Below are 15,522 nucleotides of genomic sequence, written 5' to 3'. Positions count from 1 at the left end.
AGTTTAAAACTGTATAATTATATATACATATTTATGTGTCCTTTTTATGTGAATATTTGTATTAAAAACATTTCAATTATATTGATATCCTTTATTTTATGGACTTATCTTGTATAAATGAAATTAAAATAATATAATTAGATTGCTTTCTCTTACAAAATAGGTGTTGCTTCATCGTTACAGTAGGCTCAACTAACACGCCATTTTTTAATATGGGTGTATAATTAGCATTGTTTTAATCACCAGCAAATCACATTACATTATTCTCTGTTAATTGATTCCCATTCTCCGAAACACAAGAAAGCGAAGAAAAATGGCGATTTCCACAACTGCGGCAGTTCCGATCGTCGCTGAAACGTCGCCGTTTTTCAATTCCAAGCTCGCTCACTTCTCCTCTCTTCAGTTCCCCAGTGAGCTCCGCATTTCTCAATTTTCAAACCGTTGCCTCAAATCTAAGCCCCGCCATTCAACGCTTACGCCGGTAATTAGTCTCATGTGTGTGTTGTTTGAAGGAAGTAAACTAGTTAGATGGAACTTTAATTATGTTTGAGTTTGGCCACCCTTTGAATTGTTGTTAAACGTTGATTGCGAATTTGTGCATATGTGGAATCGTTTAAAGTGTGTTTTTCGCCGTTTCTCAGAATCACGTTGATGTTTGATTTATTTGTCCATACTTGTTTACCGTTTTTAGTGGAATGATTTGACTCTTGGCAAACAAGAAGATGAGAGTTTCCAAGTTGCACGTGAATTTCTGTAGATTCTGGTTTTAGTTGTCGTTATTAGAAAATTGAATAGATGTTAGTTTTTGTGATTAGAGCATACTAAAAGAAGGCTTTTGGGAGATCTGCAGTTTCAATTGTTGAGCATTTCAATGCTGGGTTTTATGTTCAGTACTTTTGGTATATAGCTTGATGGCCTTGATAATTTGAGCTGAGGATCCGTAACTGCACCTCCTTCCCTTGTTTGTGAGCATGATACTCTGTATGAATTTTGATGAAATATCTTCACGAAATAACGTTTTGATGAAAGCTCATGTGCCTCTTTTTTTGCCTCAAACGTTCAGGGTTTTAAATAAGCTCAAAGAGAAGAATAAAAATGGAAGTGACATTTTTATCCGTTTTAATGGGCTTAGGATCTAAGATCATAAGATAAGCTCACTATCTTTTAGGCTTTATTGCTCATACAACATGTAGTAAATTATGTGTGGGCAACTAAGCAGCAAGTTCAAAAAATAAGGACCTTTGTGCGTGCGAGCGCACGCACACATAATATATGTGTGTGCTATCTTTCTCATGATTCTAGACTTCTAGTACCTTTTGTTGTTGTTTTTTCTCTTTTTTCGCCTAAAGGCTGTTCCCTTAAAAGGTTGTATAGGAAAATACTTTGAATAGAAAGTTTGAAATGGATAACTGAATCAAAGTGTACATATCACTCATCACTCTCACTGTACGTTCGAGTGTCCTTAAGTTATTGTAAATTCTTCTTCTTAAAGTTCTTCCACCTGTGCATGGTAACTAGACTCTATCCGGCTTCCTCACTAATACTTTGGATTTTACTCTCTAAGGTTGCATCAAAGAAGCAGTCATTCACTTCATTTGAGGAGTTGTTGGAGAATTCTGATAAGCCAATTCTGGTTGACTTCTATGCTACTTGGTAGTGCCTCTTGTACTTGTTTACTTTCATCTCTCTCTATATATTTATCCAAGGGGTATGGTGTTGATTTACTCTTGGATTGTAGTAATATATAATTGTTGTTGTCTTAACTAAATGGACATTTCCTCCTTCAGTGACTCTCCCCATAATCTCTGGATCCCCACTAGAGTCTGAAGTTTAGTTCTCTAGCGCTGCATTTATACACTTAAGTTGGAGATGCCTTAATTCAGTTATGCTATTGATTTTGCCTTTTCCAGGTGTGGTCCTTGTAAGTTTATGGTTCCTATTCTGGATCAAGTAGGTACTTCAATGAATGATAGGATCCAGATTGTACAAATTGATACGGAGAAGTATCCCAGCATTGCAAACAAATACAAAATAGAAGCATTGCCAACATTCATTTTGTTTAAGGATGGGGAACCATTCGATCGCTTTGTAAGTAATTGTGTTTAATTGCATTTGTTTAATGCTGGTCAAATTTATGAATTCATGCTATAGTTTGGTGCTTAGCAGGAGAAGATGAGTGAATGATTGCTTTGAGCAAATGTCTGCAAGTGTAAATTAATACAATAGTTTGGGCACACCAAACACCAAATATAATCCCTTAACCTTATGGTGGTATGTATAGAGGAAGGCCTACATGAAATTAGATTAGAGATTCTGGACTGGGAATTGTATGGATCCACTAGTTTAGTTGTGATGTGTTATTTGAAATTCTATTACTACTTATTTGATTCAGCTGGAAAATAGTGCATACAATAATACCTGAAATGAACATCAACTGTGGAGAAATTCTCTTTTTAGTATCCCTTCTATTTGCTTAGATGAACCTATTTTGCATGCATCCAAGGACATATATGTGTATGTATATATAGAAATAGGGCCGGTGCTAGAGGAAGGCTTCCCCCCCCCAAAAAAAAATACAACTGTATTTTAGTAACTTCTCATTATTTAACTAATATAGCTGGTATGAGCATCGGTAACAGAGCAACGTTGGTTTTTTTGTTAGAAATGTGAATACTCAAGTTTGAGGATGATTTAGATTGTTGATTCCTTCTTGTTGCATTGCTAATTATTTCTTATACTCCCTAATACAGATATCTATTTTCAGGAAGGTGCAATGGGCAAAGACAAGCTTATCGAACGCATAGAAGCTTCACTAGAAGTTAAACAGTAGTGCCAGTTGTGGTGAGCTAAGATGCCTATACATATATTATCTCTTCAGAAAGTAAATATAAACTGAGGTGACCCCCAAACTGACTGCTCACGCATGATTTTTTCTCAGCTACCAGGATATAACGTGATCTATAACGATCGCAGAACGTTATAGAGGAAGATGGAGGGAAGTGTTGTAACTTGCAATGGGACTGTGCTTGTTAATTCTTATATTTAGCATTATCAACCAAACCAAACAGATTTTTAATCAAGCAACTTGTTTGTTTTTGTTGCTCAAACATGTCAGGGAAATGAATTTCATATTCTAGTTACTTTGAAATGTTGTCGCATGATTTATTATACAGTTGTCTTTTCATTTTTGTATAGCTTATAAGTAGTAGTATATAGTTCAGAAATCATCATGCTCGTGATCAACCTACACAAACCATCGATCTTTTCAACGCATAAGTAACTTCTTCTGTTCCGAGAAATAAGCATATAAGCAATGATTATCATAATTCAAAAATATGTTATATTTGATTTTGTGAGTCATGTGACTATTTGATTTTGTGAGTCATGTGACAAAGCACTTCTGCAAAACAAAGTCGTGGCTATCCAACATTCTCAATTAGAAACATATGAAAGACCTTGCTTTGAAGATAAAACAAGAGATGATTAAGGCAATGAAACTAATCATTACTATTTAAAGTTGATATACATATCATAACTATTCTCAATACTTTCAAGTACTCCATTCGTCCCAAGGTAGATGTCACATTTTTCTTTTTAATTTGTCCCACAAAAGAGGTCACATTTCTTCTTTTGGAAAAAGTTCCCTCTCACATCAACTACAAAATTATATTTTCTCTCACCACTTAACACACAAAATAACATCTCCTAAAATCCCGTGTCATCTTCCAAGTGTGGCATCTACCCTGAGATGGAGGGAGTACCATAAAATCGAACGACATTCATTCAAATAAAATTTAACATGTCCATAAACAACATTCCGTTGTAGTCTAGTTGGTTAGGATACTCGGCTCTCACCCGAGAGACCCGGGTTCAAGTCCCGGTAACGGAATTGTTTTATTTTTGAGTCAATTTTCAAGGATTATAACACGTGGCCCATTTACTTTGCACTTTGTATCATGTATAATGTATTCCTCATTAGGCAATAATAACAATCGGCATTCTCTCCGTGGACATAAGCCTTACGTCGAGCCATATAATTGTTGTGTGTATATATATCTTGTTTCATTACTTACAAGCTAGTTAACATTTTGGAAAAGTTTATGTGCAACTTATACTGTAGTATATGATTATTAATTTATTACAAAAGTGAACTACTTAAATGATATCTGATCTTTCATTTTCGCACATAAATGGTACATGATATTTATTTTACATCATTTTTTTACCTATAAATCACATTTTTGGTACCTGATGCAATTTTCACCCCAAAATACTCTATAAACAAATACATTTTCTCATTTGTGTCATAAAGGATATTTTGGGCATACACAAAACTAGTACTAAAAGTGATATTACAATATCTTCTCTCATTCTCCTCACTCTTTATACATTATTTTGATATTACAAATTAATAATTATTTTACTTTTTAATATCATTCAAATATACTTAATTAAAATTATAGTTATAATTATAATTTATTATTATTATAATAATAATATTGTTATAATTATAGTATAATTATTTAAATTATGAATGATATAATATTATATAATAATAAGTATTATTATTATTATTAATTTTATATTAAATTAATAACTAACCAATATAGTCTTAATAAAAATTTAAAATTGTGAATTGTATTCATAATGATATAAACAATTGAATATTTTTAGTTAGGTGTTTCGACCCTAAGATGAGTATAAAATAATTTCATTAAAAATATTCAATTAATTTAATTAGTTCAAATAATTAATTTAATTAGGTGTTTTGTTCTTGATTTATATTATGAATGCAATTAGATGTATGTATAAAGCACTAAAAAGAAAGAAGAAAAAGAATGAGAAAAGAAAAAAGAGGAAACATAAACTAAGGAGAAAAAAGAAAGAAGAAAGAAGAAAGAAGAAAGGAAGATAAAATACTAAAAAGAAAGAAGAAAATGAAGAAAAAAGAAGGAAGAAAGAAAAAAAAAGAAAGGAGCAAAAAAGAAATCACATGTTTAGTACTATTTGATTGAAATTTCCAAAAATAACATCCATAACAAAAAAAAAATCACATGTTTGGTACCTAGGATATTTTTGTCATAAGGTACCAAAAACTATATAAAATAAAGATCGGGTACCGTTTATGTGCGAAAGTGAAAGATCAAGTATCATTTATGTAGTTCACTCTTATTAGAATGGTTGCTAAAACTAAACTAAAAAGTGCACTTATGAGAAATGTGATTGGTCACTGAGAGCAAATTGATACGAGTAATGTGAAAGTGCTCAACTCCGGTTTAAGTTTTGTCGCTCATCCCCTCTTCAAAAAGTGTACTCATTCCCCACGTGAGACATATTTTTTAGAATTTACGATATCTTGTTCAAGTTTGAGTTTTTTAACCACCTTCTGTGTCTCCCCAACAATGCGTGAATGAATGCTTTCCGCGTTTGTATCTCCCCCACACTTGTTCACCAAAACAACAATCCAAGGGAGCAACGTTGAGTTCAACCGTGAAACTCTTCACAAACCATAGGTTGCAACCCCAAACCACTCCACTGCACCGGATCTAGCCGATCTCAAAGCTCACAACCACAGAAACCTCTCCACAAGAAACCCTAACTTCTCTGGAACCCCAGCAACCGAAGTAGTTGCTAATCTCAAACCCACACACTCGTTTAATCACACAAATATCAGTGATAAACCACAGTGGAACAACCAGAGAAACATCAGAGAAGGAAAACTCAAGGGAAACTCAAGAACTCGAGAGAGAAGTGTGAGAAATCAGAGAGTAGAGAGTGAAGTAAGGCGGTGAGTAGAGAGAGGGGGGGTATATCAAACCGGGAATGGGCTAGGGCAATAACTAGCCCAACTTACCTGATGGGCCAGATTAATTCCAGGCCCAACAATAATAGTCCACCAACTTAACAGCCCAAACAATCAACAATATCTATAACTAGAACCACCAATTCTTCTCCTAGCTCTTTCCCACATGCCTGCCATCTTGAACGTTTTGAAAGATAGAACTCCATAACATAAACAAGATCACCGGTGTGTGAATTTTGCCTACAAATTGCAAAACAACCCGGATCCAAGTAAGATGAATTAATATTTAGGCAACCCGGATCCAAAGAAGATGATTCAATATCTGGGCAAAAACATTCAGATACCAATGCAATCCCTTTTCTGCCATTTACAACATTTTCATCTCTGGGCACAACATATATGCCCACGTCATCAGTAGAGCTCCATGCAAATCATATTAGTATTTGTAGTACTAACACATTCTCCATTAATGACCCAAACATTTGCCTAGGGGTGGCAAATCGTGCGTGTCGGGTCGTTATCGTGTCGACACGATAACGACACGAACACGATAACAACAAACACGAACACGACCCGTTAAGAAAACCTCAAACACGAACACGAACACGACACGAAACCCTCAGACACGAACACGACACGAACACGACACGAACCCATTAACGACACGAACCAATTCGGGTCGACACGAACCAATTCGGGTCAACACGACGCGATAACAACACGTACACGAGATGACACGATAACAACTCGATAACAACACGACCTGATAACAGTTAAACCTATTAAAAATGAAAATAATAAGAATTAATAATATTAAAATATTATTTGTTAACGGATAACACGAACACGACACGAACACGACACGAACACGTATTGTTAACGGATAACACGAACCCGACACGAACACGACACGAACACGACACGAAATTTTCGTGTCCTTAACGGGTCGACCCGATAAGGACACGAACCCAATAAGCTCTGACCCAAACCCATTATTTTCGTGCCGGTTCGTGTCGTGTTATCGTGTCGTGTCAAAAATTGCCAGCCCTACATTTGCCCCAACAATTTGGCGATATGACTGTTGAAGGAAATTGCAAATTTCAATCAAAGCTTCTTCTCTGCCAGTGAGAATCTATTCTAGTCAAATAGAATACATGTCAGCAGCAGATTGACACTAAAAAAACCGGTAACAAGCGTTTTTCTATGAAATAACGTGGTTTACATCTTGTTGACTTGGTAAGAAATTGCTGCGGAAATCATTGTTAGTCGACCCCAATCTGCATGGAATTAAGTGGAGATAATGTTAAGAGTGTCAATCTCTTAACGAAGAAGACCTGCGGTATACGTGTGCGACGCACCAAATTCCGGCGTCCCGAACGATGTGATCGGCGGCTGAACGTTCGGCTGGCGCGGAGAGCTATCTCCGTCGGCAGTGTTTAGGGTTCTTAGATTATTGCACAAGTAATGTGGGTAAATACTTCTTCATTGATTGAGAGACGATAATTAATGAATAGCCCTATTTATAAGACTAAGACCCTAGGGTGGGTTCGACCTAATCCTAAACATCGGGAAAGAACCCACGAAGAAAACCCGACGGAGCCTTAACGCTCGACTCAAAATAATCTGAAATAAGAAAGTCAAAAATTACAATAAAATAATTAATTAAAATAACAACTAAAACTCGGCTTCTTTCAGGCCATCCGTCGAGCAGCTGGTGCGCTTATTTGGAGACGAAGTCTTGGAAGCGTGCCGGCTGCTTGATCCCTTGCCGCGGTCTCAGCCTTCTCTCCGTGGCCACCTGGTTGACTACTGCTCGCGGTTTCTCCAGCTCCAGGCGTGGTGACGAAGATTCGCTACTCTGTGCACGCGACGACGATGGAGTTTGCGATATCTCGTCCATGCTATCCTCTCCAGCTCCTTCCGTCCCTTGTGACTCCATTGGGGTCGTAACAACTCCCCCCTCCTTAACAACTTCCTTGTCCTCAAGGGAGATCGTGGGGTATCGCTTCATCAATTCCTGCAAAGGCTCCCAAGATGGAGAATCTGACCCATCCGACCAACGAACTAAGACATGTTCGACCGCCGCTCCCTGATGCCACATTATCTTAGAATCGAGTATTGCTACCGGGGTGACAACCGGACGATTGCCGACAAACTCCGTCGGAAGTGGGACTATAGGATCGTCCTTCACAAAGGCACGCAGGAGGCTAACGTGAAATACATCGTGGATGCGACTGCCCTCAGGTAAGCGTAATTTGTACGCGACTGGGCCTATTCGCTTCAACACCTCGAATGGTCCGTAGAAACGTTTTGCCAGTTTCGCCGATATTGGCTTCGCGACCGAGTGTTGGCGGTATGGTTGCAATTTGAGCCAAACAAAATCACCTTCCTCAAATTCCACGTGACGTCGATGCCTATTCGCCGCAGCTGTCATGTGTTGTTGTGCACGGGATAGATTGTTGCGTAATTCAATGAGTAACTCTCCCCTCTGCTTAATCAATTCGGCTACGTTGGCGGGGGTTTTTGCGGACGGAGGTGACGCCACTAACAAGGGCGGTTCCCGACCATATAACGCCTTAAAAGGGGACGTGCCGAGGCCAGCGTGGTGGAAACAATTGAGAGCCAGCTCCGCCCAAGGGAGAAAATTGGACCAAGTAGACGGTCTATCCGAAGTGAATGCTCTTAAATACTGCTCCAGGCCCTTGTTGCGAATCTCGGTTTGGCCATCCGACTGGGGGTGGTAGGCAGTCGTGAAATTCAATTTAGTACCACTTAGGCGTAGAATCTCCTCCCAAACTGCATTAAGAAATACCGAGTCTCTATCCGAAACCAACGTCTTGGGAAAACCATGGTGGCGAACGACCGTGTTCACGAATAAATGGGCCACTCGCAAGGCATCAAATCGCGTCGGAAGGGCCGCGAAATGTGCATACTTAGATAGCCTGTCGACCACCACCATAATCGTTGTGTATCCACGTGATTGAGGTAGACCCGTAATGAAATCCATTGACACATCTTCCCACACCTGTGATGGAACGGGCAACGGTTGAAGAAGTCCTGCCGGCTTCTGCGTCAAATACTTAGTGGACTGGCAAACCGCGCACGCATCCACAAAGGCACAAACCTCCTTCCTCATCTTAGGCCAATAAAATCCCGCCGATAATAGGCGGAAAGTGCGCTCGTGCCCGGGGTGGCCCGCCATGGGCGTACAATGATGCTCCTCTAGCAGAACTCGTTTCAATTTGGATACTCGGCTCACTACTAATCGTCTGTTGAAGTATATTAAACCATCCACGATGGTAAACTGAGCCGGGGCCTGTCCTGACTTAATGGCAGCCGTGAGCTCCACCAAGTCCGGTTGTGATACCGCTTCATCCCGCAAAGTGTTCAATAGCGACGGAACAGGATGGGCGATCGCGGTCAGGCACGCCGCATCCGCCACCGGTCCCCGTCCTCCACGGCTCCCCCATCCGTCGCAACCAGGTCCTGCTGCGGCCGGTCCGAATCTTCACGCCGGGACAGCGCATCCGCTGCTCGGTTCAAAGCTCCTTTCTTGTACTCGATGCGGAAACTGTATCCCATCAGCTTCCTCACATACAGTTGTTGATCCGGGGTCTGTACCACCTGTTGAAGCAGCTCCTTTAAACTCTTCTGATCGCTGCGAATTACAAACTCACGGCCCAATAAATACTGGCGCCACTTCTGTACGGCCTCGACTATCGCATAGAGCTTCTTATGGTAAGTTGAGGCGACTCTGCGACGAGGACCCAATTTTCGGCTGAAATAAGCAATCGGATGTCCCTCTTGAATCAATACGGCACCTATCCCCATATCTGATGCATCCGTTTCTACATAGAATGTCTTAGAGAAGTCCGGGAGTCGGAGAACTGGCGTTGATGACATCGCTGACTTCAAGGCCTGAAATGCCTCGGTTGCAGCCTGAGTCCATACAAACGCCTCCTTTTTTAGCAACTCCGTAAGCGGGCTCGCGATTGACGTGTAGTGTGCGACAAATCGTCTGTAATATCCTGTAAGGCCCAAGAAACCCCTGAGCTGTTTCACGTTCTTTGGAATAGGCCAGGCGGCCAGGCAGTCATAGCGTCGATTTTCTTAGGATCCGCATTGAGCGTGCCATCTGCAATCAAATGTCCAAGATACTCGACAGTAGTGCAGCAAAACGAGCATTTAGACAATTTAACATAGAATTTACTTGCGCTCAGGAGCGATAGTACCTCTGATAAGTGCTCGCAATGTGCGTCCAGCGTCGGGCTGTAAACCAAGATGTCGTCGAAGAACACAATCACACATCTTCGCAGTAGAGGCTGGAAGATAGAGTTCATTGCTGCCTGAAAAGTAGATGGGGCGTTCGTCAGACCGAATGGCATTACCAAGAACTCGAAATGGCCATCGTGAGTTCTGAAAGCTGTTTTGAAGATATCTGCGTCGTGCATTCTGATCTGATGGTAGTCTGAGCGTAAATCAAGCTTAGTGAAATACTTCGCCGCACCCAACTTATCAAATAGCTCGTCAGCAGTCGGGATCGGGAATTGATCAGGGACTGTCGCCATATTCAAGGCGCGGTAATCAATACAAAATCGAAAAGTCCCATCCTTCTTTCGAATCAACAGCACCGGTGAGGAGAACGGGCTCTGACTGCGCTGGATTATGCCTTGGGATAACATCTCCTTTACTTGCCGTTCGATTTCATTCTTCTGGAAGTAAGGATAGCGGTATGGTCGGACATTGACCGGTCTCGTACCCGGAAGCAGGTGGATCCGGTGGTCGAAAGACCTCGGTGGAGGCATACCCGTCGGTAGATCAAAAACTCCTCTATGCGCCTCGAGAACCCGGCGGCAGGCTGTTGGTATCGTGGCTGGGAAATCCGTCTCGGGCGCATCACTGGCCGACGCTCCCTCGTCGGGGCCTAGGGTGACGATTTCATAGAATTCGTGGTCTGCGGAGAACGATGCCAGTAGCGCCAAGGATTGTAGTGAAATCTGCTGCGGGCTCGGCACCCGACCCTGTAAAATTATTGATTTGTCCCCTCGTCGAAACTCCAATGTCTTTCCTACGAAATCCGCAGATATCCGGCCCAAAGACTCCAACCAATCCATGCCGAGGATCACGTCCCAGGCGTGAACATCGAGTATGTGTAAATCCGTTAAGAACTCAGTGCCCTGCATTGATAATTTAGTCTGCCGCGAGATGTGGGAGCATATTAATGAAGCGTCATTTCCCACGTACACCCGGAAAGGGCGGATTCTTGACAATTGAAGCTGTAGGTGCTCCGCAAAACGGGAATGTAGGAAATTATGTGTGCTTCCCGTATCAATAAGAATACGCACCTTCGTGACCCCCAATTCTCCCAAGACCTGGAAAGGAACCGACCGTTTCCCCCCCGTGAGGGAATGCAGGTGGGATATGTCCTCTGTGATCAAGTCTTCATCCTGTGGGGGACATTCCAGTCCTTGACCAGGTTCTTCATCATCCTCGTCCCCAACATAGCATAGTAGCTTTGTCGCGCACACGTGGCCCGGCGCGTACTTCTCCGGGCAATGCCAGCATAAGCCTTTGCGCGAGCGCTCGGATTTCTCGGCATTCGACACCCGGATCGGAGCAAAGCGGGGGCGATCCGGTTCCTGGGGCTGCTTGCCTGCCTTCGAACCCTGCGAAGTACTCCCGTCGGACACAGAGGGTAGCATTGGTTGTTGGCGTGACTCGCGGCTAGGCCATAGTCGTCTCTGAGATGACAACGTTTGTTGATAACGATGCTCCTGATTCGCCGCCAATCGTAAGGCCAATGCCATGGCCTCGGCTAACGATTGCGGCTGTTGCAGCTCGACTTTCTCCTGAATGGGCATCTTAAGACCCTCGATGAATACCGGAATTAAGATGTAATCCGGTACCCCCTCCACTCGATTCAAATACTTCTCAAATGTGTCGTGATACTCGGACACGGTTCCTGTCTGCACCAATTTGGCTAGAGGCCCAATATAATTCCGAAAACTCTGCGGATCAAACCTGTGGCGGACCTCCTCCAAGAATTCACTCCAAGTCACGTATCGATTGTTGCGTCTATAGTTAAATATCCATTCTGCGGCTGGAGGGTCGAAAAGCATTACCACGTAGTGCAGTCGATCCTCATCGGGCATCATAATATGGTCAAAATAGTATTCCACACGGGAAATCCAATTCGATGCGTCAGAACCATCGAAATGCGTGGCTCGCATTTTGACTCCGTGGTGTGAGTCAGACCCAAACTGGTACGTGGATCGCTCTCTGGCTGCCGGCGGGTCCCAGCATGAGGCGCGGCGGCGCTGATCTCGCCACCCGCGTTGGCGCATCGGTGGTGGGTCCCAGCTTGATACTCGACGTTAATGATAGAGACCCATTCTGTTGTCTGGAGTTCCTTCATACTGCCAATCCCCTCCACGTCTCGAGTCGTCACGGCGCGGGAAAGCTCCCTGTCGACCTCCCCGTGTCCCTCTCCTTTCACGAAACCCTATTAAACGATTACGAGGGTTTGGGTCTCGCTGCGCCAAATCACTCCCCCTATATTCCGCGTAGTCTCTCTCTTCCGAATCGTAATCATCGTCAGGATGATCGATGTCACGGCTATGCAGAAACTCCAGGCTATCCACCCGTACTTCCAGTTGATCAAATCGCGCCATGATTCGATCGAAACCCTGAGTTAGGGGGTCGTTCGTCCCTGAATTCGCCCGCTGCTGTGCGACCGTCGAAGGCTCCCCCTGCGGTGGCGGTCGCGGAAAATCACCCGCATCACGTCGATTTCCCAATGGTGGACGACGCGGCGCCCCGATAACCAATTCCTGCGCATTCCCTCCGGTCAAAACCGAATGTGATTGTTGTCTGTCATCCGAATTATCCATGAGTCCGAGAGAAAGCACCAGTTGTTAAGAGTGTCAATCTCTTAACGAAGAAGACCTGTGGTATACGTGTGCGACGCACCAAATTCCGGCGTCCTGAACGATGGGATCGGCGGCTGAACGTTAGGCTGGCGCGGAGAGCTATCTCCGTCGGCAGTGTTTAGAGTTCTTAGATTATTGCACAAGTAATGTGGGCAAATACTTCTTCATTGATTGAGAGACGATAATTAATGAATAGCCCTATTTATAAGACTAAGACCCTAGGGTGGGTTCGACCTAATCCTAAACATCGGGAAAACCCGACGGAGCCTTAACGCTCGACTCAAAATAATCTGAAATAAGAAAGTCAAAAATTACAATAAAATAATTAATTAAAATAACAACTAAAACTCGGCTTCTTTCAGGCCATCCGTCGAGCAGCTGGTGCTCTTATTGGAGACGAAGTCTTGGAAGCGTGCCGGCTGCTTGATCCCTTGCCGCGGTCTCAGCCTTCTCTCCGTGGCCTCCTGGTTGACTACTGCTCGCGGTTTCTCCAGCTCCAGGCGTGGTGGCGAAGATTCGCTACTCTGTGCACGCGACGACGATGGAGTTTGCGATATCTCGTCCATGCTATCCTCTCCAGCTCCTTCCGTCCCTTGTGACTCCATTGGGGTCGTAACAGAAAATCACAATGTCAGAATTAAGAATTACTAACAAGAGACGGTACCTCTAGTGTTCTTGCAATGCGTTGACAAATAATATCACGAACTTTACTCACTAATAAAAAATTCCGGCTATATTAATAGATTGAAGAACAATTTTGTATGGTGTGCTTCAAGAAAAACTATCTTCAGAGATTGAAAAACATGAAGCTCTCAAAGTTCTTGTCGAGATATTACAAAAAAAAAATTCGTAAAATAAAATTATTTGCCGGAATTTTTTCATTGATAGGAAATAACAAACTCAGAGTAAACTTTATTTTATTACCTACTTTCCTCTTTCTCTATTTTTTCTACTTTATTTTTTTCCTACTTTTCAATACTTTTTCTTAATCTCCGTGCCCAAAAGTTGTGACTTAACTTAGTTGAAACGGAGGAGGAAGTAATATGATTGATAATTGCAAGAAATGTTTCATGTGACTATATGTGCTCCTTCATTGACACGATAATACACCTGATAAATTCATTAAATGTTCATGTGATCTGAATCTGAATTGTAATATAATTAATAAAGGTTACATGTGACTAAATTATACTCCCTCCATTATATGATTGATTAAGGCAAGAAATGATAGTTGCATGTGAATGTGGTGGCACAATCAAGCAATTAAGCATTCATTCATATTTATAGGATTAAGTATTTGGTAGAAAAAAACCGTAGCAACAATTTCACTTTGATTTTAGCCTGCAGGGAAAGAGCTGAGTGAGTATTGCATACAGTGCCGGACGCAGAAATAAATTTTAGTAAGGGATTCACTAAAAGTTTTCATACTTCACCCGTCCAAAAAAATAGACTAAGTTGAAAAAGGAAAATTTTCAACCAATACTAACCCTACACATCATTCTAAATGTGAACCCCACAATCCACTAACACTCATTTCATTACCTTTTCCCACCGTCTCTCTTACTTTACCAATTATACATTAAAACACGTGTCATTCACAATTTTGTCTATTTTTTTATAGACGGAGGGAGTATATCATAAAAAATCAAAATAATAGAAAAATTAATGTATAAATATATTATATATAAAATTAATTCAACACAAGTTTAACAAAAAAAAATAATACTACAATTCATGATCTAGTTGTGTTTATTTTGCTCAAGCAATAAATATCTACATAAAAATGCATAAATATCTAATACAATAGAATGATTTTGTGAACTACTCCCATGCTGTAAAATTAAAATTCTTTCTTTTTAAATTTATTTTCTTAAAATAGAAGTTCTCAATTTTAGGAAATGGATCCCACAATTTAGCGACATTAATTTCATTATTTTTTTTCTATTTTGTTTATTTTAGTAATTTTGCATTGAAACTTTCTAGCTGGCAAAAGAGAATGAAAAAACTGACCCCACCTCACCAATTGAAGTTGTAAATCTGATTTGAATAACAAGCGTTAGTGTCAAATTTAGGAAATAATTTAAAAATTGTTTTAATAACTCTAGAATGTACTCCCTCCGTTCGCGAATAGGAGTTCCGCATTTCCAGTTCAATCCGTTTGTGAATAGGAGTCCCGATTCACTTTTACATAAATTGTAATAGGGTCTCACATTCCTCTAAATACTCATTCCACTCACATTTCATTTAAAACTAATATATACAAGTGGGAGCGGGACCCATATTTCACTAATTTTTTTCCACCTACTTTTCTTAACATTTCTTAAAACTCGTGCCGTCAAGAAATGAGACTCCTAAAGGTGGACAGAGGGAGTACTATACAAGTGTGATTCATATTTCACTAACTTTTTCTCCATCTACTTTTCTTAGCATTTTTTAAAACTCGTGCTGCCAAGAAATGAGACTCCTAACTGCGGACGGAGGTACTGTATATAGTACACTGTTTAAGTAGGGAGTAGGGATTGACTTTTTCCATTATTATTATTATATTCATTTAAGTTCGTCTTCTTTCATATCCCAACTCCATGCGGCGGCCATTGCCCAAGTTTTCTGTGTAAATTTATTTTGTCAGCCCCTCCGCCCATTAAATCTCTTTCCCATTAAGAGCATCCACAACCGTGCTCTTGCCAGTGGCACGGTTGTGGGCCCGGGCGGTACTATTCATGCCTGCTCTCTGGCAAGAGCACAACACCCACAACTGTGCTCTTCCGCAAGGACGAGCACAATTAATTT

At 41.3% G+C, this 15,522-nt stretch overlaps 2 protein-coding genes and 1 non-coding gene across 4 annotated transcripts; 2 read left to right on the top strand and 1 right to left on the bottom strand.

The window, feature by feature from the left end:
• Positions 1 to 224: 224 nt before the first annotated feature.
• LOC121778231 (thioredoxin-like protein slr0233) lies at positions 225 to 3,140 on the top strand. 2 transcript variants are annotated; one of them, XM_042175545.1, is made up of 5 exons: positions 225 to 481; positions 1,565 to 1,653; positions 1,911 to 2,088; positions 2,751 to 2,841; positions 2,939 to 3,140. In XM_042175545.1, exons 1-4 carry the CDS (start codon positions 314 to 316, stop codon positions 2,802 to 2,804), a joined length of 489 nt encoding a protein of 162 aa, XP_042031479.1. In that variant the 5' UTR covers positions 225 to 313; the 3' UTR covers positions 2,805 to 2,841; positions 2,939 to 3,140. The 2 variants fall into 2 exon arrangements, with proteins under 2 accessions (XP_042031479.1, XP_042031478.1); XM_042175544.1 differs by having other exon boundaries at positions 238 to 481; positions 2,765 to 2,841.
• Positions 3,141 to 3,816: 676 nt separating this feature from the next.
• On the top strand, positions 3,817 to 3,889 carry TRNAE-CUC. Its single transcript has one exon. It is a non-coding gene; the product is annotated as a tRNA-Glu (tRNA).
• A 5,972-nt stretch (positions 3,890 to 9,861) lies between these two features.
• LOC121778871 lies at positions 9,862 to 12,033 on the bottom strand. Its single transcript, XM_042176263.1, has one exon. It carries the CDS (start codon positions 12,031 to 12,033, stop codon positions 9,862 to 9,864), a length of 2,172 nt encoding a protein of 723 aa, XP_042032197.1.
• Between the last annotated feature and the right edge of the window lie 3,489 nt (positions 12,034 to 15,522).

The sequence above is a fragment of the Salvia splendens genome, chromosome 19 (genome assembly GCF_004379255.2).
Source record: "Salvia splendens isolate huo1 chromosome 19, SspV2, whole genome shotgun sequence".
Lineage (NCBI taxonomy): Eukaryota > Viridiplantae > Streptophyta > Magnoliopsida > Lamiales > Lamiaceae > Salvia > Salvia splendens.
The sequence above is the reverse complement of the archived record's forward strand: the minus strand, read 5'-3'. Positions and strand labels throughout refer to the sequence as shown.

What these genes read in the sequence shown, in the direction of transcription:
- LOC121778231 (XM_042175544.1), top strand. Translation starts at nt 314, where the DNA reads ATGGCGATTTCCACAACTGCGGCAGTTCCGATCGTCGCTGAAACGTCG. An exon ending in GTTGACTTCTATGCTACTTG is followed by an intron (nt 1,654 to 1,910) that starts GTAGTGCCTCTT and finishes TGCCTTTTCCAG; the next exon opens with GTGTGGTCCTTGTAAGTTTA. An exon ending in GGGAACCATTCGATCGCTTT is followed by an intron (nt 2,089 to 2,764) that starts GTAAGTAATTGT and finishes ATCTATTTTCAG; the next exon opens with GAAGGTGCAATGGGCAAAGA.
- LOC121778871 (XM_042176263.1), bottom strand. Translation starts at nt 12,033, where the DNA reads ATGCGAGCCACGCATTTCGATGGTTCTGACGCATCGAATTGGATTTCC.